Source organism: Melanerpes formicivorus, unplaced genomic scaffold (assembly GCF_026170545.1).
Source record: "Melanerpes formicivorus ecotype bairdi unplaced genomic scaffold, bMelFor1.0.p_v2 SCAF_7, whole genome shotgun sequence".
NCBI classification, from domain to species: Eukaryota; Metazoa; Chordata; class Aves; order Piciformes; family Picidae; genus Melanerpes; species Melanerpes formicivorus.
Window position 1 is genome coordinate 608,884 of NW_027142359.1, and position 25,817 is coordinate 634,700.

At 44.2% G+C, this 25,817-nt stretch overlaps 1 protein-coding gene across 3 annotated transcripts in view; it reads right to left on the bottom strand.

Moving 5' to 3' along the window:
- The window catches only part of EPS15 (epidermal growth factor receptor pathway substrate 15), a 96,312-nt gene that overhangs the window by 6,184 nt on the left and 64,311 nt on the right, over window positions 1-25,817 (bottom strand). For all 3 annotated transcript variants that reach the window (XM_068140578.1, XM_068140579.1, XM_068140580.1), the window contains exons 13-23: window positions 20,943-21,015; window positions 15,364-15,525; window positions 14,589-14,786; window positions 11,750-11,947; window positions 11,063-11,134; window positions 10,590-10,680; window positions 8,688-8,723; window positions 7,687-7,823; window positions 6,071-6,140; window positions 3,154-3,230; window positions 1,915-2,077 (exon numbers count right to left, since the gene is read on the bottom strand). In XM_068140578.1, coding sequence (XP_067996679.1) covers window positions 1,915-2,077; window positions 3,154-3,230; window positions 6,071-6,140; window positions 7,687-7,823; window positions 8,688-8,723; window positions 10,590-10,680; window positions 11,063-11,134; window positions 11,750-11,947; window positions 14,589-14,786; window positions 15,364-15,525; window positions 20,943-21,015 — 1,277 coding nt within the window. The remainder of the gene's footprint in view (window positions 1-1,914; window positions 2,078-3,153; window positions 3,231-6,070; window positions 6,141-7,686; window positions 7,824-8,687; window positions 8,724-10,589; window positions 10,681-11,062; window positions 11,135-11,749; window positions 11,948-14,588; window positions 14,787-15,363; window positions 15,526-20,942; window positions 21,016-25,817) is intronic.

The window sequence follows — 25,817 nt, forward strand, 5'->3', positions numbered from 1 at the left end:
TCCAAATCTGCCCCCAAAAAAGCATTAAATGAAGATGGCTTATCAGTATCTGGAAAAGCAGTGCATTTCAGAGGCAAGCAAACAGCTTGCTGCTGCACACTGTCCCACAGCATGACTCTCTTCTGGAAACACACCCATGGGAAAAAGGAATTTGGGGCTAAGCAATTTTCCTAGCATGACAAAGAACAGAAGGCTCCGAGGAGACCTTCTTGTGGCCTTCCAGTATCTGAAGGGGACTACAGGAAAGCTGGGGAGGGACTTTTTGTGGTGTCAGGGAGTGATAGGACTGGGGGGAATGGAGAAAAACTAGAAATGGGTAGATTCAGATTGGATGTTAGGAAGAAGTTCTTCCCCATGAGGGTGGTGAGACACTGGAACAGGTTGCCCAGGAAGGTGGTGAAAGCCTCATCCCTGGAGGTTTTGAAGACCAGGCTGGATGTGGCTCTGAGCAACCTGCTGTAGTGTGAGGTGTCCCTGTCCATGGCAGGGGGGGTTGGAACTGGATGATCCTTGAGGTCCCTTCCAACCCTGATGATTCTATGATTCTAAATTAAGAGAAAGATTTTGGGGTATCTCTTTGAAAAAGTGTTACCTTGTGAATCAGAGCAAAGGAGCAGTTAGATCACAGAATGCATCAGGTTAGCAGGGACCCTTGAAGGTCATCTTGTCCAACCCCCCTGTAGTGAATAGGGACACCTCCAGATACACTTGGGTATCTACCTCATGAAAATAATTTGCTGGGAATGATTATCAAGCTAGCCCCAGTGTCACTGCTAATACCTGCTGATTGAACAGGCCACCTCTCTCTCAGTCATCTATCCTCAGGAGTCTGTTCCACTGGCATTCTAGAAGTGGATCTGCATACCACATCACAGCCACTGACCTCAGAAATCCTTCTTTTGGCTTAAGTAAGGACCAGCACAAGGGAAAACACTTGCAAACAGTCAAGTTATCATCACTTGTCATGCCAGCTGCCCTGAAGTTATCTGCTATGGAACTGATTATGTGCACGACAGGCATGAACCAGGTGTCATAACAACACTGGAAATCAAACAGCAGAGTTTAGACTTCTGTGTTGTTACTTCTACATTTACTGTGTTCCCTTTCTTTTGAGGGCAAATATAAATACATTTTTAAGTTTCATGCTACAGTTTTCCAAAGGACCTTAAGATTCATCCAGAAAGTGTAGGGGGGGGAGGGGCAGAAAGTGATGCAGTAGAGGCTTTGAAGAAAATGAAACAGGACAGAAACTTCAAAAGGAACTCTAGTAATGCCAATGTACTGAGAATGAGGTGTGTGTTGTAACATTGGCCTGTCACAGCCACAAGAAGGTGTGGTTAGAATGATGGCCTTTTCTGGAAGGCAGAGTGGCTTGTGTCATGGAGCAGACCGGAGAATGCAGCTATCACTAAACAGAAAAGCCACTATGGGAAACTGGGTTTATTACTCCTACATGGGGAAGGCTTACTTCTACAGACCTTCAGAAAGGCCACCTGGAAAAAGCTTAGCTGAAAACCTGAGGCAGTCATTTAACCTTATTTAATTCATCTTGCATCAAACCCAGAGGTTTTGCAATAATAAAACACTGAACTCTCACTTTAAGCATAATTTAATGCCTGGTTCTCATTGTACCACATTAGCAACCACTTAATGTGCAGCTATGCTATGTTTTTGCAGATCTTTTAATATCTACTTTTTCCTGGTTTCTAAATCCTTCATCTCTTAAAAAAAAACACAAACCAAACTACAATCCCAAACATCAGGCAAAGTCTAGCTCTGAGAAAAACACCAGTGGCTCAGGAACAGACTCGTTTCCCATCTTGCTCATTCAAAAGACTTCAGCATCCCCTCCCAATTATTGCCCCACTGCTAATATTGAACAAGCTAATTGTTAACAACACCTCAGTGTCTTACCAGGTGGTGGTGGACAGGGCCTTGTGGGAGTTCCTGTTTTAGGGGGCAATGCAGGAGGAACATCCTCATTTTTAGCTGGTGGCTCCTCAAATACATTTTTAGTTATGATCACATTGCTGACAGAACCTGATGTGGGCGAGTTAAAGGGATCCTCATTGTTGGCCTTCAACAAAGAAAAACAGCAACACACACATTTACAGTACGGTACTTGCCTTCAGGACAATAATGCAGCACTTGGTTAGAACTGAACTTTTGGACTAAGGTAAAACAAAAACACTTCTGTTTTTACACCTATCATCCACGTAAGTCCGGAAGACTGAAAATAGACAGCTCAGAGATGGTGTAGTGATTTAGACTGGGTGCCTCCAAAAAAGAAGCCACAGAGTTGAGACCTTCAATGTGTAGACTGCCCAGCCCAGTGGGTGGACACAGGCAATAGTCTATTTCTACTCATAAATCCTGCACCCTTATCAATCTGGCTGCAAAGTTATTGTCTTGCTATTTCTTCCCTCTGCTCCTGGGAGAGACACTCTCTTATCCAGAACAATGGGGGAGTACCAGGGGTCTCTTGGGATTGAGTAATTTTTTTTCCAGCATAATCTTGGCCTGTTTCAGGTTAATGCCAGGGTAAAAAACAGGGGGCAGTTCAAGCCTGGCCAGCCTAGCAATGGGGGAGGGGGAGGTAGGGGACGTGCAGGGAGAAAGAACCCTGAGTTTTTTTGGTGAACCTCAGGTGGGGACAAGGAGAGTGTTGGGTTTTATTGATCTGGTGTAAAGGAACTTGTGTGTTGAGATTAGACTGGGGATTTCTTTGAACTTGATATGCCTTGCTATGCTCATCACTATGCTTTGTGGGTTTTGTAGCTTTTTCATTTATCCTTTCCATGACTCGCCAATCCATCTGTGAGAGCCTTATTCTTTTGCCCCTTTCGGAGCAATAGAGCAATCTGTCCCACTCTGAACTAGGACACCTAGTGCAAGTAGAGCTTGCAAAAGTAATTTCACTCTTAAACTTGGCCAATTTTAAAAACAAGAATTATGACAGTACTTCAAATAGAGAAGCAATACTTAGAAGGCCACAAAGGTGACTCTGCATTCTTCACACTGGAGTTGCAGGACAATTTACTCTGAAGTTGGCCATTAGCAATTCTTTGCAGCAGCCAAGTTGTCTCAAAGCTGCTGTGTCTTGTCACCACAGAGTTTCAAGCACTTCTACAATTAGCAGTAGCTTCTTATTACCTTTGACAGGGTGGAGAAGTCAGCAAAGCCACTTCCAAAGGATTCACTTCCAAAGAGAGAGGCAAAGGGATCTGTAGCTAAAAACACAGAAATCAAGCAATCAGAATGAGAAATTAAATATGAAAGGGACTGAAAACAAAAAAATCCCACAACAAAAAAGCAACTGTTCCATGCTCTGCAGCACAGACTAACTCAAGAGAAATGTTTTATGAGCTGGGCACTTGAAGTTCTTAGGTAGCTTTCACAAAAAACTGTCACAAATGTGCTCTTGGGGCCAAGAAGGCCAATGCTATTCTGGGACAGAATAGAAGGGCTGTGGTTAGTAGGCTGAGAGAGGTTCTCCTCTACTCTGCCCTGGTGAAGCTGCATCTGGAATATTGTGTCCAGTTCTGGGCCTCTCTGTTCAGGAAGGACCTCAGAGAACTGCTTAAGAGAGTCCAGTGCAGAGAGACCAAAATGAAGGGAGTGGAACATCTTCCTTATGAGGAGAGACTGAGGGAGCTGAGGGCTCTTTAGCTTGGAGAGGAGGAGCCTGAGGGGTGATCTCATTCGCATTTATAAAGATGTGAGCAGATGCCCAATGACAGCACAAAGGACAATGGTAGAAGCTGAGGCATAGGAAGTTCCACAGAAATATGAGGAAGTTTTTTTTCCCTGTGAGGGTGAAAGAACACTGGAACAGGCTGCCCAGGGGGGTTGTGGAGTCTTCTTGGGAGATATCCAAACTCACCTGGATGTGGGTGATCCTGCTCTGGCAGGGAAGTTGGACTGGATGAGCTTTCAAGGTCCCTTCCAACTCCTAACATTCTGTGATTCCATGAAATAACCACTCTCCTGAGCAGGGAGCCATTCAAAAGAAACACTGATGTTCTGGTTTGCTACATTAAAAAGTTAAACTCCACTGTGAGTATCAATACTACTACTGGATGTTCTGCCAAGTATGCATATACACACAAGTATTTTTGTGCACAGACCTCTGTTTTATATAGAAACAGGAATAAGGGGTCACTCTGGACTGCAGACACTTGTAGAAGTGAGTCTCTAAAACTCACAGCATGTTAGGGGTTGGAAGGGACCTTTGGAGATCTTCAAGTCCAATCCCCCTGCAGGCACAGGGCCATAGAATCTAGCAGAGGTCGCACAGGAACACATCCAGATGGATCTTGAAAGTCTCCAGAGAAAGAGACTCCACAACCTCTCTGGGGAGCCTGTTCCAGTGCTCTGTGACCCTTACAGTAGAGAAGTTCTTCCTCATGTTGAGGCAGAACTCAGTCAGACTGTCAGCTCAGTCTAATTCAACAGCAGCCTTTCATTCTTATGTTCCTCAAAGTATGTGAGAACTGCTTGTGTGCTGTAAAGCACAAGTGCCCTATCCACATCAGTGCCCGCACACAGTGCCCTGTCAGTATCAGTGCTCACTTCTGCATCTCTAGAAAATGACTTTTTTTTCCCTACCATTAAACCGAACAGTTCAGTTTAACTGAACTGTTTCCAAATTACCTCCCAAATTACCTAGCTTCATGAGGGTAGAGAGGCTCTAGAGAGGGACTTGGATAGATTGGATCCATGGTCAACATTAACAGGATGAGCTTCAACAAGGTCAAGAGTCAGGTCCTGCATTTGGGTCACAACAACCCCAAGCAATGCTACAGGCTTGGAGCAGCGTGGCTGGAAAGCTGCCTGGCAGAAAGAGACTGTTGCAGTTTGAGCTGGGTGCCCCCCTGCAATGTTTACTTCCTGTGTCCAGAAGTCCAGCCCAGAGGGGTGGACACAGGAAATTATGTAGTATTTCCTACCACAATCCTTTGCACCACTATAAGATGCAGTGCAGAGTCTAGCACTTCCTCTTCTCTTCCTCCTCTGTCAGCTGATAACTGGGGGAGATGCCTCCTGGCTTTGGGCCTGGCTAGGCCCAAGGCCATGGGGGGATGGGCAGTCTCAGATCTGGCCAGTTGAGACTAGCCTAGCAGTGGGAGGGGAAGAAGGAGCCCTGGGGGTCTTGGGTGTACCCTCAGGTGGGGATGGAATCTCTCTGGGTCTGTTTTGGGATCTTTCTTTGTCACTGCGCTTTTGGCTTTCTGTAAAAGTTCACTGCTTTCTATTTAAACTTTGCATCACTTTTGCAATCCATTTGTCTGAGTGTTTATTGTTGCCAGTGGTGGGTAGGGGGGCTGCCTCAACCCAGCACAGGGACCTGTGGTTTCTAATGGACAAGCAGCTGAGCATGAGCCAGCAGTATGCCCAGGTGGCCAAGAAAGCCCAAGGCATCCTGGCTAGGACTAGAAATGCTGTGTCCAGCAGGAGCAGGGAGGTGATTGTCCCCTTGTACTCGGCATTAGGGAGGTCACACCTTGAGTGTTGTGTCCAATTTTGTACAGCTCAATACAGGATAGATGTGGAGGTGCTGAAGCCAGTGCAGAGGAGGGCAAGGAAGCTGGGGAAAGGCCTGGAGAATAAATTTGATGAAGAGCAACTGAAGAAGCTGGGGATGGTTAGTTTGTAAAAGAGGAGCGTGAGGGGACACCTCATGGCTCTCTACAACTACCTGAAAGGACCTTGTGGAGGGGTTGGTGCTGGTCTCTTCTCACAGGTGATTAGTGATAGAACAAGAGGGAACAGTCTCAAGCTGAGATTGGGTAGGTTTCGACTGGACATTAGGAGGAATTTTTTCCCAGCAAGAATGGTCAGGCATTGGAATGTGCTGCCCAGGGAGGTGGTGGAGTCACCGAGCCTGGATGTGTTTAAAGGTGGTTTGGATGTGGTGCTTGGGACTAGGCTTCTGGGTTAGACTTGGTGATCCTGAGGGTCTTTTCTAACCCAAATATTTTCTGTGATATTCAGCTAAAAGGCTACAAAGAAGAATAAGCAAAAGCAAACAAAACCCAACTCGAAGAAGTCTGTGTATTGTCTATTTTACCTAAATCACTTGATGCAGCAACAGCTGTTCCCCCAGGAGCAAAAGGGTCGTTCTTCTTCGAGATCTCTGTCTAAAAATAAAAATAAGGCTTTCAGAGGGAAATTTGGTTTTCATCTTCCAAGATTCCTCTTTTTAAGAGTACAATCACAATTTGTTTTAGTTTAGAAATTGTAGAAGTAGCTTTTATCAGCACCAGGGAACAAATCTGTCAACAGAACATCCTCAAAACCTTAGGAGCCTTTGTACTTCCTTAGGGCAGAAAGAAGCTACACAACTTCTAACGTGCTGAGTACCCACTAATGCAATGCTAGAGAGAATATCTACCACTCATTCTGGGCTTAGATTTCTACCACCAGAACCACCTTCAAGAAGGTGTACCTGCAAGATACCAACACCACAAAGGTGCCTTAAAGTACTTCACATGAATTAATAACTTCACCTGATCTCCAGAATCCACTGCTAAGCATCCCCCCCTTCTCTTCTGTACTCTTCTTCTCAGAGGGTACTGTGGCCAAGAACTGCTTCTAGCAAAATGTCAAGACTTGGGAAAGAACAGTTGTGCTAAGTATTGAAGAGTGGAGAAAAGCAATTGAAGGCTGGAGGTGTAGGCTGTGTTGTGTAGTATGAACCTATGATCTGTGAAATGTACACACCACACAGGACACCACCACTGTTAGGTGCAGTGATCTCTCACTGTTGTGGCTGTACTGCTTCCCACCAGGCAGTCCCAACAGCCACTTGTCTCCTAATCCACAAGCATAGCTTTAACTTTTGTGTATGCAGAAAAACTGGAAGCGAGGCATGAAGAGAAGCAGCCCCAGGCAGGAAAGGAGGTGTCAAAAAGAGATGAAGACAAACTTACACCATGAAGAATTTCAGCTTCCTGCTTTGTTTTGTCTGTCAGCCCTAAATATTACCTCGTCTTCATCACGTTCTGTCTTATATCAGAGATTTCATGCCCAACTCTACCCTTATTATAGTCTCAAGACTAGTAAAGCAACTGCTTAACTATAAAGTGAACAGCTAAAAGCTACACCCCAAGGACACCTGAAAGAGGTACATTCAGTTAGAAATAATGCCCACATGATAAGAGGGCTTCAATGACTTCCTCAACAAAAATCCCAACAACATCCAAACAAACAGCTACTGAACAATTTATCTTCTCAGAGGGGATCCCCATACCACATCAGATTTCAGACAAGACACAGAACATACTTATTAATATAGAGCACATACTTATTAACCCTGTAAGCTTCTCAGGCAAAACATCATGTCCTGACACATCTTGGTCAGCTTAATCTTGGGGTTTTTTCAATGTTATTTACATTCCACCAGCTACCAGTTGAGCTTAGCTCATTGTTCTCAAAGGTTTTTAACCTGTGGAGCGATGAAGCTCCTCACTAAAACATTTATAAAATGTTTGCTAGTTCATCTGTGACTATTCCTAAAAGGTAGGACACAAAGACAAGGCAGAGCCACGGGGTAAGAAGTAACCTTCTATCTCTGTGATTTCTGTACATCAGTTCAGCGTTTCCAAGCATCACGTGCAAGTGCACAAAACTGCTTATTTTGCCCAGATCACACCTAGAAGTTAAAAGGTTTGTCACCCAACTTACTGTGGTATTATTACTGTTGTCTGCAGTGCTAAATGGATCAGTGCCAGCAGTCACGAAAGGATCAGTGGAAGATTGTTTGAAAAAACAGTCGGCTGCAAAAGGATCTGAACCTTTGAAGGGATCACCACCAAAGGGATCTAAAAAGCAAGCATCTCATTATCACTTCTGGCTTTACTTAATTTGATGTCTGCAAAATGAAACACTGTATTGCTTTTTTCAGGTGGCAATAAGGCAACACATCTGAGACCAAGGATCTTTGAAGTGTGAACTTCGTCGGTGAATTAATTTGTATTTGTGATTCAAAACATTAGAGATCAAGCCAAAATTCTCTGTGCATCGTGAAAACTTGGGATAGTGCCAGTGGTTCAGGTCCAGAAATATCTGAGCATTTAGGTGCTTGAACCAAGCCCTTCTTTTTACCCTAAAAATAAAGAATCTTACAAAACCTACCAGTTCTCAACTCTCCTGCCTTCCTCTTTCCTTTCCTTCCCTCCCCTCCCCCCCCCCCCCCCCCCCCCCCAGTTCATGTTTTGTTATTCAGCTGTTGGCACTCAACCCTGTTTTGCCATAAACCTTCCTTCTGGCCATTTTGCTGCTTTTGTCATCAGTGACTCCATTCAGGATCAAGCAAATAATGCAATGGCACTGTCTGTACAGCCAGGCTACAGAGAGGCCTCCCACCTTTCTCAGTATTTACTTCTGAAGAAAGTTGGTAAACTGAGAGCCTTCAAAAGAGCACAATCCTGCTTGGCATGGAAAACAGACAGCAGGAGATTGAGGCCTTCTGTTCTCCACCTTTACATACTTGAATCCCAACTGAGGATGCCTCAAACAGCTACTCTGAAAAGGTTTCACTCAACTGGCCTGCTGCTACTGCCATGTATGTGTCTATCCATGGAGATATCCTACAGCCTAGTCACCTTTTTGTGTTGGAAGTGTGACAATTTTCCCATAGTGGGAATCATTTAGAACAACACATGAGAAGTTACAAAGTTACTTACCAATTTTCCCAAAAGGGTCATCTTTGAAGGGATCACCTGTTGTGTTTGGGGGTTTTTGTTAAAAAAAGGAAAAGTTACTTGTCATGAAGCATGCATTCAGTTGAAGTCTTCTGGACACAAACTCACTTCTACAGCTTGAATTCAAAACTCTCAGAGGAGCAGTTTCCCTGTTTGCAGTGGAACTACAAGAGCTAGCATTACATAAAGCAAATACTCATTAAGCAGCACTTTACCCTGGTGAAACACAGAAGCAGCTATCTCAGAGACGTTGCTGTTGGCTGTTGTCCAGAAGCACCCACATTACAGCATTCACCACCACAGCAATCCAGGCTAGCCACCGGTACAAGCTGAGCCCCGGTTTTAATTAAGTCTCACAGGCGCCATGGATCTTAGCTCCTCCGTGTTACTGTCTGCACTGGATGCAAGGGCCTAGGTGCATCAGTTCATAGGATCACAGGATGTTAGCATTTGGAAGGGACCTCTGGAAATCGAGTGCAACCCCCCTGCCAGAGCAGGGCCACAGAATCCAGCACAGGTCACACAGGAACACATCCAGATGGGGCTTGAAAGTCTCCAGAGAAGGAGACTCCACAACCTCTCTAGGCAGCCTGTTCCAGTGCTCTGGGACCCTCACAGTGAAGTTCCTCCTCATGCTGAGATGGAACCTCCTGTATATCCATTACCCCTTGTCCTATCACAGGGAGCAAGTGAGCAGAGGTTGTCCCCTCCCACTTGACACCCAATCCTCAGATATTTATAAACACTTATTATATCCCCTCTCAGTCTTCTCTTTTCCAGACTAAAAAGTCCCAGGGCTCTCAGCCTCTCCTCACTGGGCATGTGCTCCCATTCTGCTCTCTCACTTACACCTAAGAGACAGGGGTACCATCTCTCAGCTGTAGGTGTCTGCCTCTGAACACAGTGAGCACACAAGGCCCAAAAGGTTGCCTACCAACATGTAATAAATATCCTTTTCCTCTGAAAGAAAGGCCTTGTCATGTGCTCTACATAGGAACACCAACCGAGAAAGAAATAGCACTCAAGCAATATCTATATGGAAACATTCAAGATGCTTTAATTTGTGAATGAAAAGTATTAAACCTGCACTGACAGTCTTTCAAGAAGCCAAATCACCAAATTTTGTTTAGTTTAATTTTGATGTGATACCAGCTAAGCTCATCAGCCCACGCTGATTCTGAAAGCATACAAAAATCATTATTAATGTGGCTGAAAACATCTGCTTTAGTAGCTAATCCCAATTAACTCTCCAAGTGGTTCCAGACAGACAGACCACTGCTTCCAATAAAAAAAATAAAATTAAATTTAAAAAAGTAACAAAATTAAAGCTGAGCAACAGCATTTGTAAGTGGCAAGTGCCTAAAATAAAGCACAGCACTTCCCTGGCTGAGCAGATGGTGCAGTTCCACATTACCTTTACCCGAGTGCCAAACTCGCCCTAAGTAGGCCACAGCCATTCATTCTCAACCACCCACAGCCACCCCACACCACATCTCTACTGAACCTTCAGCTGATCTGTTTGGGGAGCTGTGCTGCAAATTCCATTAGAGACACCACATGCATCACAAGTATGCCCACACCTTTAAGACCAAAATGCAGCTCAGGAGGCAGAGGGGCAAGGAAAGCAGTCAGGAATAGCAGGAAGGGAAGGGTGCCATTTTCACAGCCGTTTAGAAAGTCCACAGATGAAGGAGAAAGAAACACCCTGGAAAGATCACTCCTGCAATTCCTATTTTTGTAATGCTACTGGCTCTACACTCCTGTCACTCAAACACCTTAACCTATATTCTATAAAGAACAGCTCCAAAGTGAAGATTAGTCTGAGATGTGCTTGTACAGGACCTGTTTCAGCAAATCTGCGCTTAGAAATAGAAGTTTACTTACTGCCAACAAAAGGGTCAGACTGGAAGAACTCTAAACTGCTTTCAGAAACCAGAGCAGACAATGGATGAGATTCAGCATCAAATGGATCTTCCTGGGAAATGCAAAAGTAGAGAAAGGTATTACATTTTTAAAGACCTTCAGGATGGAAAACACTTCTGTCATCTTGTGTTACCACTTAGAGGCTTCTTAGAACTGGAAAAAAACAAAAAGAACCCACCCACACACAACAAAAAAAGAGACAGCTAGAATTCTACATGGTTCATCAATGAAGATACAAAGAGTTTTCAACAACTACTTGCTGTACCAGATGAAGTGTTTTTCAAGACATCACACTCTAAATAAAAACAACAAAACCCTGAAAAGGTTCTTGCCCTATAGCTCTCTAACCATGAGGCAAGGGACATGCTACAAGCCTGAAATGGTTTAACTAGCTTTAATTTCTTCTTTCTTCCCCTAGATCTGAGCACACTCACTTTTTTGGTAGCAGTTGCAGCTGGGGTCTCTTCTTCCCCAGCAGAGGCTGTCGTTTCAGGACTATTCCGTATCTATAGAAGGACAAAATGAAGTAAACAGAACAGAATTTTAAGTATTAAATAGCTAAAAGAATATACTGAAAGATACTTCAAGAGGTTCACACTTGAACAGAACACATTGGTGTTCCCTGGGAAAGCTTCTGGGAAACAAACACCACCACAAGGTAGCAAGAATCTACTTGGGCATACAGAGAAGCATTGAAAGGAAGACAGCTTTAGATTCTCTGTACTATTCCTTACTGCATTCTGCTTGCACCAACAAGAGACAGCTGCTCTCCTTTAATGTTAGTTCTACTATTCAACTTGGGGTATTTTTTAATGTATGTTCCTAAAGCACATCCTTATTGCCACTTTCTAGCCAAGCTAAATTTGCCTCCTTTTCTGTTTATCAACTTTCTGCAGTCTGAAACTCAACCCCCTCAAGAACACCAGAAGCACAGCGGCCTCCTCCCTCCCCACCCCCCCCGAACTCCAGAAGCACAGCCCCACCACCACCACCCCCCCCACCAGAACACCCTGACATTCCACTGGGTGCAACTGTTTAAAAACATGCTCAATCTTGAGCCATTAATTTATTCCAACTTCACAGCTGCATTGCATCATGATCAAGCAGGCAAAACAACTCACTGAAGACACGCTGTTAATTTGTTCCTCTTCTGCTATACTTTCCCTTTCGGCATTCTCGTTGAGGTTGGTGGTTTCGCTGCTGCTGTTGCTAAGACTAGGGTGATCCACAGCTCCATTAACCAGTGCATTGTGTGGCTTAGAGTTCCAAGCAAGTTGGTTATTTTCCAGTTCTTTCAGCTCAAGAAGTTTTGTCTGCACCTGCAGAACACAAATAATTGTGTGTGTGCATTGGTTCGGGAGTACGCAGAATCACACAGGATCACAGGATGTTAGGGGTTGGAAGGGACCTCTGGAGATCATTGAGATCTTTGAGTCCAACCCTCCTGCCAGAGCAGGACCACAGAATCCAGCACAGGTCACACAGGAATGCATCCAGACAGGGATGGAAAGTCTCCAGAGGAGACAACTCCACAATCTCTCTGGGCAGGCTCTTGCAGTCTTCTGGGACCCTCACAGAGAAGAAGCTCCTCCTCATGTTGAGGTGGAGCCTCCTGTGCTGTAGTTTATATTCATTACCCCTTGTCCTATCACAAGGTGCAGCTGAGCAGAGCCTGTCCCCTCCCTCTTGACACCCAGCCCTCAGATATTTATAAACATTTATTAAATCCCTTCTCAGTCTTCTCCTCTCAAGACTAAACAGCCCCAGGGCTCTCAGCCTCTCCTCATCAGGCAATGCTCCAGTCCCTTCAGCATCCTCTTAACCCTCCATTGGGTCCTCTTATGGAGATCCCTATCCCTCTTGAACTGGGGAGTCCAGAACTGGATGCAATATTCCAGGTTGGACCCCACCAGGGCAGAGTAGAAGGGGAGGAGAACCTCCCTGGATCTGCTGGACACACTCCTCTTAATGCACCCCAGGATCCCATTGGCCTTCTTGGCCACAAGGGCACATTGCTGTCCCATGCAGAACTTCTTGTCCACCAGGACTCCCAGGTCCTTCTCCACAGGGCTGCTCTCTAGCACATAACCATCTAGCTAGCATATATCCATCCCCTCTGAAATGTACGGCAAAAGATGTGTCTGAAAGTCTCAATTCAAAAGCAGATGCAACAAACCCACCATTCCATCAGTCAAGGGGTGTAATTTCAGACTTGAACCCAAATGTCATCCAGAAGAAATGCAATATGGCTGTTGAAGGACAGACCTGAGAACCTTCTGCAGCCAGAGAAGCAGCCTGCATCAGTGGCAGCATAGAGACTTTTTGCCTTTTTTCTTCCCAAACTCACAAAATGAGCTGCAAAGCTTTCAGGGCTCTCTTCCTTCAGTTTTGCTTGGGGCTTTTGTTGGAGGAAGAGCTCTGGGAGGGGGTTAATTATATATTGGCATATGTAAGGCTGCTTATAGAACTTTCAACTTCCAAGAAGGAAAATTGCAAACCATTATTATCTCTTTCAGGACTTTTGGAGTCTACAAAGCCCCCAGTATACCTTCCTAAGCAGAGAGTTAAATTCACCTGCTACTGTTTCAGCAACCTGATTCATGAAGGAAGGGCCTTACAGCAAATTTTTCCAACCAACCTTTCAGCTATAAAGAAATTATTTGATTTGGCAGATTATGCAGAAGGAGGGACATATAGCACATATTTAACTGTCTAAATTCCACTGACTTCTGCTAGGTCAGTCACCTTAATAGAGTTTTTATAGCCTTGCACATGTCACAAGCCAGGTGGCAAAGACAACATCAGGAGTCTTTCAAATACACTGTTCTCAGACCAACCATTAGAGGATGGAACCTATTGTTCATCATTTGAGAGCCAAGAGCAATAAAATCAGGAGTACTGATATAAAACCTCTCAAATAAAGCAGCTTGTAGTACAGTCAAGCACACTCAATGATCAGCCTCAAATCTGTACACGACAGGTACCTCTTGCTGTTATACTAAACCAGCACAAACCTTCTCCCCACCTGCAGTGAAACAATGGAAAACCCAGTTGTTTACTTGTCAGTTCCTAAACCTCAAAGCCAAACTGAAAACTTACGAATGTGTTCTAAGGCCCTTTGAGAGAAGAAAGTGTTCTTGCATGAACAGCAGCTGGGAGTGGGGGGAAGGAACTGTAAGCAAGTTAGACATGAATTGTGTGAAATGACCAAGCCAAAAAAATCAACCATTTCCAGGGTTCAGAGTTAATAGGAAGGCTTTTCATTTTGTTTTTAACTTGGTAACAAGGTGACTCTGGCTAATACAGCAGTCAGAAGGCAAGTCAGAGAAGGAGAAGAATGAGGAGGAAAGGGTGTGCCAACTAAAACATCACTGAAGTAATCAATCACTGGTTACAGACAGGAGCTAAAAGGGTTTCTTTAAGGCAAGAGCTGACACTTCAAAGCACAATGCTTAAAACCCAGTTTGAAGCTTCTCAGTGTCTAGTCTCAATCCAATTTAGTCTTGCATTCACTGCACTCTCCCCCTTCAACAATGCACTAAGTAAATGTTATATTACCAATTTTATACTAACTTCACACCAATTAAAGATTAGTGAGAACATGCCCCAGGCCACAGCTAGGAAAGAAAGCTTAAGTAACTCCTGGACAGGATTTAAATGTGCCTCATGCATTTTGCATGCATCACAGTAAGACAAATTATTTATGAAATCTAATGAATTAATCCCTTTTCATTAACAAAACATGGGAGAAAAATCATGAAGTACCTTGAGTGACTTGAGTCACTCTCTAAGAATCCTAACAACTACTGGCACAGAACACAAATGTGAGCAACTAAAGACCAGCAAACAGAGAAGAAAGAAAGAAACTTTCCCTTTAAAGAAAACCATGCTAAAGGTTGTCAGCTACAACTTTTTTTTTGGGGTGGGGGTGGGGGTGGTGTGTCTTCCACACTGCCTTACTGAATTGATTTCCTGTTGTGAATCCTGCAGGTGTTGCTGAAGAGGTCCCAGCTGTGCTTTCCCAGACTCTATGCAATGCTCCAGCTCTGCAGTTTCTTGCTGCAAGCGACTCAGCTCCTCTTGAGCTTTGGTCAGTTCATCTTCATATGCTGAAATCTTTGATTCCTGGCTTGTAATTTCAGCCTTCAGCATAGCAATCTAAAGCACAAACAATATTTCAAAAGCCAAGCAAAAAACCCAAAATAAAACCAAACCCAAACCCCACCATGATTTCCAAATACCATTATTTATGACCAGAAAAACAACCTTATAGCTATTGTAGGGATTAGACCTGAACAAAAAGGTTAAGTCCCTCTTGGTTACAAGAAGAAAGCAGCACTCTATTTTCCTGAGCAACACAAATATTTCTAACACTGAAAATACCATTTTACACCTCAAAATATTACTGTTGTTTTATAGTAGACAAAAATCTACATAGTTATGACTTGTTTTAAGCATTAAACACATCATTCCCAGTAATTAATGCTTCTAACTACACTCACAATCCTGCATCACTTGTTTGCACTTACCCTTGCTTTTGTGCAAATGTGTCTCAGTATATTGACAACACACTGACACTACCTCAGGAGGTTACTCAAGTGAATGAACATCTCCTATTCTCTCTTGGGCATACAATCTTGACACTGACCATATTAAAGTTTTTTTGCCTGCCCCCACAACTCTGACACTGCAAGGCTGAATTCTTCAATATGAGGCCTAAGCCACTAGACCTTACCAAACGGGCCTCCTCTGCACATTTTTGCCTGATATCATTCAGTTGCTCTTCCAACTTGGCCTTCTGCTCATCAAGATCATTGAGGATTTCCTGCGCCTCCTGCTTCTGAGCTTGCAGCTTTTGCAGGTTACTGCTCTCCTGCTTTACTTCATCTTGTAGATCCTGTAACAAAACAGAGGAACTTTGTGCTTGTTCCCTCTTTCCTCCTAGCTACTGAACTACAGCATAAGCTGCAGTGCTGATTCAAAGCATCAACAAGTTATCTTCCAAAAGCTAGTATTTATGACATGCCACACAAGGCAGCATTCTCTGAGTCTAACATGCAAAAATAATCAGGTGGGTCGGGGTTTTTCCTTCAGCAAAAGCATCCTCTCTGATGACTGTGCATCAACATATTAACTACTTCACTCAGGATCACAGGATGTTAGGGGTTGGAAGGGACCTCTGGAGATCTTTGAGTCCAATGTCTGTGCCAGAGCAGGACCATAGAATCCAGCACAGGTCACAAAGGAACACATCCAGATGGGTCTTGGAAGTCTTCAGAGAAGGAGACTCCACAATCTCTCTGGGCAGCCTGTTCCAGTGCTCTGTGACCCTCACAGTGAAGTTCCTCCTCACGCTGAGGTGGAACCTCCTGTGCTGTAGTCTATATCCATTACCCCTTGTCCTATCACAGGGTGCAACTGAGCAGAGGCTGTCCCCTCCCTCCTGACCCCCAGCCCTCAGATACTGATAACCATTGATTCGACTCCCTCTCAGTCTTCTCTTCAGACTGACAAGCCCCAGGAGGAGGTTGGTATTTCATTTTGGATTTAAAGTTGTCTTTACTCAGGGCGCTACACTGTCTCTCTCCTGTGTTTTAGCAGTATGTTTTACTGAGCTCCTTAATAACAGAAATTCTTCATTCTCCTCCTTCCCCCTTCAAAAAACACTGCCTAAAATAGGCACCTGTTTTAGCAACACAATTAAAAAAACCCAAATTGGCGCATTATTAACCCAAATCCACTCTCTAGAATGTTTGCAAAAAAAAAATCAGCCAAACCCTTAAATTTTCCACATAACAGCAGTGGTAATAAATGCAAATTGCACACACAGCAGCATGGCACCTTTTCATTTATGAAAGACCAGTAAGCATGTCCCACGTGTGCCAAGTACAGTAAGCAGCATCACATGCTAACTAGTTCATTTCTGAGCCACAGGAACAGTTATACCCCAAACTGCAGGGACAACACTGAAAAAAAAGTCAAGAAAAGACTTGAGCAAGAAGGAAGAATCAAGGTCAAGAGGAAGAGATAATGCAGGGAGATTAAAAAGGATGAATATAAAAGGAAAAGTATTAGATGAAAAGAGAAGATTGCAGCCTGAGAAAATGGAGCAATTGAAGGAAGAATCATGGACAGTTAAAAACTGATAGAGATAACAATCAAGGAGGATAAGAAAAACTGACATGAATTTCTGATTAGATCATTGTGTGCTGCTCTAAGCTAAGACCCTGTTGTCCTTTCTTAGTTTGGCTGGGGGTGGGTTTTTTTGTTTGGTTTGGTTTTTTTGTTGGGTTGGTTGGGTTTTTTTTGGTGAGGGCTGTATTTTACCCATCTGTGCTAGCACCTTCAGATGATCAGGCCAAAAAACTCCAGACAGAAATAGAAAGGCATATGGTGCAGCAGACAGGTGCCAGAGAAACAGGAAACCTCAGGATAAATGGAAGACTACCTAAATGGAGAGATTAATAACAACAAAGGGGAAAAAAAACCACCAACAACAACCACAAACCACACCCAAAACCACAATACCAAGAACCCCACACAAACTCTCTCAAGTCAAATCTGGAGTTCAGTAAAGGGTGTATGAGTGATATACAGCAGGCAGACCAGATGCATCACTGGTTATTTCTAATCCATGAAAGAAATAGCTCCTCCAGCAGCTACTAACTTGGATAAGTGGGGCACTCTTGATCTGCTCCTCTTTTTTTACATCACTTTGAAAAGCCAGTATCTGCTGGCCTCCAATGAAGCAGCAGGGGAAAAAGTAGCAGCTTAAAAGAGATTTCAGTCTCCTTTCTTTGAAAGGAAGCAAGAATTCACATGCACACAAGCTAAATATAGATCACCTCAAATCTCACTGCTCCTGAATCCCGATGTCTGTTCTAGGCACAGCAGCAGAGCAGCACTGTAGAGACCTGAGTAGGCCTGATGGGCTCCCAGGAAAAAGGCAAAAACCCAACCAAAACAAAATACCAAACTCATTCAAATAATCACCCCAAAAATTAAAGGTTGAAGTAAATACACAACTGAGAATACTCAAAGATGTCAGAAAGTGAACCAGGCTCCAACTAAGCTTTGATTTCAAAGAGCACTCTCAGCAGAGAGGCATCATCTTAGTGTTCAAGCACTGAATGAGATTCATAACTGCACCTGAGGTGGCATAAACTAACACTTTGACAATAATAGTAATCTTTCTATTAGATTTATGATCATTAATCCTCCATGCTAACTTAAGAGAGGAAAGGAAAGTCTAGAGATCTGTATTTCCCAGGGAGGTGGTTAAGTCCTAAGGAGGTGCTTGAATCACCAAGCCTGGATGTGTTTAAAGGTGGTTTGGATGTGGTGCTTGGGTGTATGGTTTAGGGGTGAGCCTTGTAGAGTAGGGTTTGCAGGTGGACTTGGTGATCCTGAGGGTCTTTTCCAACCTGAATGTTTCTGTGATGCTGTGATTTGCACACATAGTCAGTGGATTTCATAGCTTGCTAGTCTGTACTTCACCAAACAACTCAGGTGCTAAGAACTGTTAAGCCCGAAGGAGCCACCTTCTAATGGCTTTAAAGACTAGAGAAAATTCAGTGCTGAGTGTGGTATCTGGAACAAATCTGATCTGAAAAGCCTCAGGCCAACAGGAATATTAAAAGGCTGTAAGAGAAGACCAGAAACATTCTGGAATACTTAGAAGCCCACAATCCCAAAACACTTCAACTTCTCATCCCTTCACCCTTGCCCTCCTTGAAGTAGTGTCTGCCACGCAGTTCCTTGTTCCCCCCAGCTGACATAACCATGCATTACGCTTCGCTCAGGAGTTACAGGCTTTTGTTCTAAAGATTTCTTTACAGAGTTTCCATGTCCTACTGAAAAGCAAAACAGACCTTTTGACTTCAGCTGGGTAAAATTCTAGGGCAAACCTGTTGGAAAGCCAAGAGAATCACCACTTATTTGCAGAGTCTTAGCAGACAGACAGTCTGACAAACCATGCCCATGGATTTTAAGTGCTAGATGGAAGATGAGAGCCTTATGACTGTGTCCAAGGCCCACTGCCTCAGGCAGTGTTCCAGCTGCTGGAGCTCCAACATTTGTGTCTGGAAGAGCAGGTTAGAGATGAGAGAGCAAGGAGACAGCCAGGTAAAGGCACTGACAGATGCCACTGGGTCAAAACCTTATGATTTACACATTAACTCTGAAAAAGTTCTCTGCTGCCAAGAGGGGCATTTTACATCAGAGTTTATTATTCTTATAAGAAAATGCTAATCCAGTCACTGAGTGAATGAATGAAATGGTGTTTTAGAAGTTTCTACTCCCTCATAGGCTGCCCATAACTAGGAGCAGCAAAGACTAAGAAGTGATTTGTCTTAGAGAGTTGATAATTTAATAAGTATATCAAAACCTATCAGTTCAGTCTGCTTTCTTTCCAAGTCTTTGTCTTTGCTTTTTAGTTATGTACTTACACAGTATATAAATTAACTTATGGAAGGAAAAGCTGTCATTCTCTCCCTCCTGCCATATAAATCAATTTGTTCCATCACAGACCAAGGCTGTATTTGAGGTTATAACCTGTGCCCAGAGAAATCATTCTGGTATGGGAAACCCTGGAGTGTGATGTCACAAAATGAGCTTGATCCAGGGTCTCAGGTTAAAATGCTCTGGTTTTGCACATCCTCAGAAATATCACCATTAGAATAAAACCGGAAGGAAGGGGGAAAAAAACTCAAAACCCAACAAACAACATGATGTAAAGATCCTTAGCCTGTCACCACCATTCTCTGAAGTTCTAGAAAGTTTCCTGAACCATATAGGTCCTCCAACATTTGGAAGCAAGACAGAGGCCAGAGATAAAAGGGCCACCAGCTTCAATGAATGCTGCAGCCATTTCCTCTTTGATCCTGACAGCTGCCCCTTTTCCTGACAAGCCAGTATAGACTGCTCCTTCTCTCCAGGCTGACAGAGCTCTGTAACTCTGTTTAACAAGGGACAAGCAGCCTGTGTGAGCACTAAGAGGTTAAAGACCTGAGATGGTTGCTTCCATCATGACTGCTGTAGATACAATGACTTAATCACTTCTTTATCAAACACTAAACTGACGTAAAAAGCTATTGGATGACACCAAGGCTGTAACATCAAAGCTTTATGCACCTTTTGGACAAAGGTACCAGAGCACTTAGCCTACACACACACAAATTCAGGACACATCAACAAAAGCATCATCTTGTGTGCAAAGCCAGGAAGCCCCATAAGGGTTTTGCAGCGTGTGAAAAGGCAAGGCGCAGAGCAGGAGCAGAATCACAGGCATGGGCAACTCCTGTGTGCATTCCTGCAGCTGCTGAATCCGGCTGCTGCCGTCAGGACTGACAGGCCAGCATCTGATTAGCATCTTAAAGGTCAGACTATTAATTATCATCCAGGCTTTAAGGATATTAAATAGCCAAGCCCAAAATTCAGACAAATTTTAACACATTGGCTCTTCTGCACTTTTACCTTGTGCCAGGCAGGGAAAACCTTGCATTTGCTCTTAATCAAATAAAGATTATTTAAAATGATAAAGACTCCTACAATAAATGTAGACATAAATGCAAATGATCAGATATCACAACGAAGGTTTGTTGGTTGTTTTTTTTTTTTCCTGAAAGCAGCAACTCCAGCTGCTTTTGCAGCTTGAAATTCGACTGAAATATTGCCTTGCAGCATTTTATTCAGAGCCTGGCTCGACTGTAGCACCCCAAACACTGATGCTGACCGTAGCATCTTTAAGCCCTGTAAAGCACTTGCAACATTTTACATTTTCCAGGATTCTGGAAAGTCAATGTTATCCTTTAAAAAAAAAAAGAACAAAAGAATCAAACAGATTATTTTTTAAATTCCCTTGAGGCAGCATCCCTGCCAAGCTGGTAATTGCTGTGGCTCTTCAGAAGCAGCCCTTTGAATTCAGCCACTTAAGTTTACTGATTGGTACTGCCAGTGTCTTCTTCAGTTTTAATCATACATTAGAAAGCCTTGCTGAAACAAACCACCACCAAAAAAAAACCCCACAAACAACCAACGCAAAAAAACTCTTCTTTTGTAATATTTCCCATTTACAACTTCATGCAGGCTACCAAATCTGAGAAACTGGCACACAGATATAAATACACACACCCCTACACCAACCCACATTCGTCTAGAAAATACACTTCAGAGTGCTTTCATTTTCTTAGCCACCGAGATTTTTCATAGCACTAATTGATGTGCTCTTAAAAGACTCAGCAATTCCAGTGCCATTAAAGCACCACACGGGGCAGTTATCAGGTGTCCAAACGGGAATTTTTGTGTCTTATTTACCTGGACCTCACTTGTCCTCTGCTTGATGGTATCTTCTTTCTCCTTCAGGTCTTGCTCTACGTTATTCTTTTCCCTAGAAGACCAGCAAACAATGCAAGAATACTTCAGAACATCAGCTACAGCAGGTACAGTTATCCAGCCCCCTAATCCTGCGTCTCTCTTTAAATACATAGCGGAACATTAAACACAAAGGACGTGAGGGATTTCTGCTTCCCAAATGATTTACAAGACAGAGCCCACGCAAGTGTCCTGCACAAACCGCACCCCCCACTCTCTTCACCCAGCTGCACTTGGGCGATAAGGAGGCTCAGAAATGGGAGGGGGCGGGAGGGCGGAATCAATGAAGTGCTGTCTGCAGTGATCTCACTGTTGCTATGGAGCCTCCTCTAATGACAGCTGCTGGCCAAAGGGGGAGGGATTGCATCAGATTCCAGCCCTTAACCCCTGCAGACACGCCGATTGCTATGCTAAGGGCAGCTGGAGAACACTTCCAGCAGGCCAGCCTTGCTGCTTACCCAGCTCTGCCTGTCAGATTTCAGGCACAAGAGAGAGGTTGGCTTGCAGGGGGGCTGGCTGCTCACAGGCTCTGCAGGGAGGGCTGTGCTGTGTCATCGCAAGGCTGGCTCTACAGACACCTTTAATTCAAGTTTGAAAGTGACTACTGATGACAGGGAAATTATCTGCAATAAATTCTTGGCAGAGATAAAAATAGCTTTAAGAATGGAGGGGGGGTTGGAACAAACAAACAAACATAGGACTGGAAGAAAGTTCATGTTTGAAACAATGAGTGTTTCTCTCCAGACAGCCCAACGACTCTCTTTTTCCTCCTCACAGGTGCAGGAAAGTATTAAGCTTCACAGTTTTAAGACTACCCTCTGCAAACAGGCATTTGCTTTCACAAAGAGTTGGTTGGCAATAAATCAGCACACACCTTAGAAGTTAAAATTTGAAAATGATAAGCCTAACACTTCTAAATGAAAGAGCAGAGTGAAATGCTATCAGATTACAGCACACTGAAATTCAGTTAACTTTGTATTTTAATAACAGCAGATTAATAATTGAGCTGAAATGATTAATGTTATTGTTTACTCTAATGCAGGAGAAAGCATTTCTGTCTCCAACATGAAGGAGGTCTACCCTAAGTTCTCTTTACTCAAGCTGAGGAATTCTTGTTTACTGCTAAACCAGGTACAATGGAAATTAAGAGAGAGAGAGAAGTTATAAATCCAAGTGTCACAGATCTTGAATGCAGAAAAAGGAGCTTGGAAGGGAAAAGGAATTTTGAACCTTCAAGTTCCATCAAATTCTGCACTCTCCATTCATCAGAAAAAAACATCACAGAAATTCTAAGCAAGTCTTTACCATTTCCAAAGGTACAGCACACTCCTCTAGCTCAATAAACTAGTACTTACAGCATAACTAACTCCATATTTAAAACATTGCAACACAGGGCTGAAACAACTTCTCTTGATTTTGCCTTCCACATCTTTGCATGAACCAAGGGCCTCAATCTCAATAAAGCCCTTCCACAGATCAAGATGAAAAATGCCTTCAAGCCCTCAGACATGCACCAAGCACAGCAAACATTCAGGCATATTATTCCTGATTGAAGATAAAAGAGAATAACTGAGTAGGTAAACAAATGCTTGTCACTTTTCCTGCTCAGGTATGAAAAGGGAGCGAAAAATAGCAATGCTAGCATCTATATATGCTTTAATAGACAGCCTTTCCACACTGCTGTCACTGACCTGCCTAAGGGACTGTCAGAGATAAAGATCACTTCCCTTTTAATTTCAATGGAAGCCAGGTACCAAACCTTGCCACGTGGACTATGCTAAGCAAGCAACAGGATACAATACCCACCCACAGTAGCTTACTCTGGCCAAATCACAACACAAACAATGAACTTGAAAAAAAAAATCAAATCAAGTGAAAGAAGTATTGTCAGGCAGAACAAGAAAAGCTAAGGCAGCAGTCTTGGGCAAAGGAAAACAAGCTGAGTGTACATAGTCTACACACAGCACATCCCCTCCTCCCCTCCCAGTAATGCCTCTTTGTTTCAAAAACAGAAAGACAACACAGACCTACTTAGTTCACTAATTCTTCTGAATGCCTCCATTTCTTTTACAAACTATCAGTTGCTGAGCATTCCTACAGGGCACACCAGAAAAAACAAAAAAAAACAAGTAACAGAGGTTGATTTATTGGACAGGAAAGATGTCCTAGATCAGAAAATCCTGTTCCACAGGAGCACCTGAAAAAATAAACAACAAGCCACAACAGAAAAAAAGATGACACCAAGTTAGAGGCAGATGTTAGTCAGTTAGAGGATAGAAAGGCTCTGCAGAGGGACCTCGACCGACTGGACAGATGGGCAGAGTCCAACGGGATGGCATTCAACAAGTCCAAGTGCCGAGTGCTGCACTTTGGCTACGGCAATCCCATGCAGAGCTACAGGCTGGGGTCAGAGTGGCTGGAGAGCTCCCAAACAGAGAGGGACCTGGGGGTGCTGATCAACGGCCACCTGAATATGAGCCAGCAGTGTGCCCAGGTGGCCAGGAGGGCCAATGGCATCCTGGCCTGCATTAGGAATAGTGTGGCCAGCAGGAGCAGGGAAGTCATTGTGCCCCTGGACTCTGCATTGGATAGGCCGCACCTTGAGTCCTGTGTCCAGTTCTGGGCCCCTCAGTTTAAGAAGGACATCGAAACACTTGAACGTGTCCAGAGAAGGGCAACAAGGGTGGGGAGAGGCCTTGAGCACAGCCCTGTGAGGAGAGGCTGAGGGAGCTGGGATTGTTTAGCCTGGAGAAGAGGAGGCTCAGGGGTGACCTCATTGCCCTCTACAACTACCTGAGGGGTGGTTGTGGCCGGGAAGGGGTTGGTCTCTTCTCCCAGGCAACCAGCACCAGAACAAGAGGACACAGTCTCAAGCTGCGCCAGGGGAGGTTTAGACTCGAGGTGAGGAGGAAGTTCTTCACCGAGCGAGTCATTCGTCATTGGAACGGGTTGCCCAGGGAGGTGGTGGAGTCACCATCCCTGGAGGCGTTCAAGAGGAGATTGGACGTGGCACTTGGTGCCATGGTCTAGTCATGACGTCTGTGTTGATAGGTTGGACTTGATGATCCTCGAGGTCCTTTCCAACCTAAGTTATACTGTGATACTGTGAAAAGAACTGTGGTCTTGCCAGAAAGGGGCACGTGTAATCAATTCTGTTCCTGAACACAAAACCATTTCCTTATGGATTCTAATATCATTTGTGTCAGAAGAATTCAGAATCACAGAATTGTCAGGGTTGGAAGGGACCTCAAGGATCATCCAGTTCCAACACCCCTGCCATGGGCAGGGACTCAATATTCAGTATTCCTGAGGCTGGAAGAGACCTCAAAGATCATCGAGTCCAACCTGTCACCACAGACCTCCTCACACTAGATCAGGTTGCTCACAGCCACATCCAGCCTGGCCTGAAAAACCTCCTGGGATGAGGCTTCCACCACCTCCCTGGGCAACCTGTTCCAGTGTCTCACCACCCTCATGGGAAAGAACTTCTTCCTAACATCCAATTGGAATTTCACATCAAAGAAACAAAAAGCAATGATTAAAAGAGAATACCCACAACTAATAGATGGGTTTCCAAATACAGGCATTTGATGGTTTATAACCAAATAGTATAAAACATCCCCAAGATGAATTTGTGAATAGAGCAATTTGTAAATGGGATCCAGTGCATGGCAAACGTTCATTGAAGCTGACAGTGGCAGAGTCCCCAGGGCAGCAGAAGCACTGAAACCAACCAGGAAACAATCCTGGCCAGGCTTCTTTGAGCACCTTAGTTAGAAAAAGAAGAGAACAAACAAACACACACCAACAAAAACACACACCACTTTCCCATAAGCATTTTTCTGAGGGTGTTCTGCTTCTTCCTTACTGTTGAGAGGCAAATTTAGCAATTTAACAGTCCTTTTAACCCGATCTATACTCAAACTGATCTTACTGTTGCTGTCCAAGACATGTATCCTTGGTGAGATACAGCAAGTTCTTGAACTCCAACTACCTCACATGCTTAGAGAGAAACGGAGTACTAGTAAAGCTTGAATGAAACCTAATGAGGTTCAACAAGGATAAGTGCAGAGTCCTGCAGCTGGGAAGGAAGAATAAACTGCAGAGGGAATACTCTGCAGAGGGACCTCGACCAACAGGACAGATGGGCGCAGTCCAGTGGATGGCATTCAACAAGTCCAAGTGCCAGGTGCTGCACTTTGGCCACAACACCACCATGCAGAGCTACAGGCTGGGGTCAGAGTGGCTGGAGAGCTCCCAAACAGAGAGGGACCTGGGGGTGCTGATTGACAACCACCTAAACAGGAGCCAGCAGTGTGCCCAGATGGGCAAGAGGGCCAATGGCATCCTGGCCTGCATTACAAATAGTGTGGCCAGCAGGAGCAGGGAAGTCATTCTGCCCCTGTACTCTGCTGTGGTTAGGCCACACCTCGAGTCCTGTGTCCAGTTCTGGGCCCCTCAGTTTAAGAAGGAAATTGAGACACTTGAAGGGCAACAAGGCTGGGGAGAGGCCTTGAACACAAGTCCTATGAGGAAAGGCTGAGGGAGCTGGGATTGTTTAGCCTGAAGAAGAGGAGGCTCAGGGGAGACCTCATTGCCCTCTACAGCTACCTGAAGGGTGGTTGTAGCCAGGAAGGGGTTGGTCTCTTCTCTCTAACAACCAGCACCAGAACAAGAGGACACAGTCTCAAGCTGCATCAGGGGAAGTTTAGACTCAAGGTGAGGAGAAAGTTCTTCACCGAGTGAGTCATTCATCATTGGAATGTGCTGCCCAGGGAGGTGGTGGAGTCACCATCCCTGGAGGTGTTCAAGAGGGGA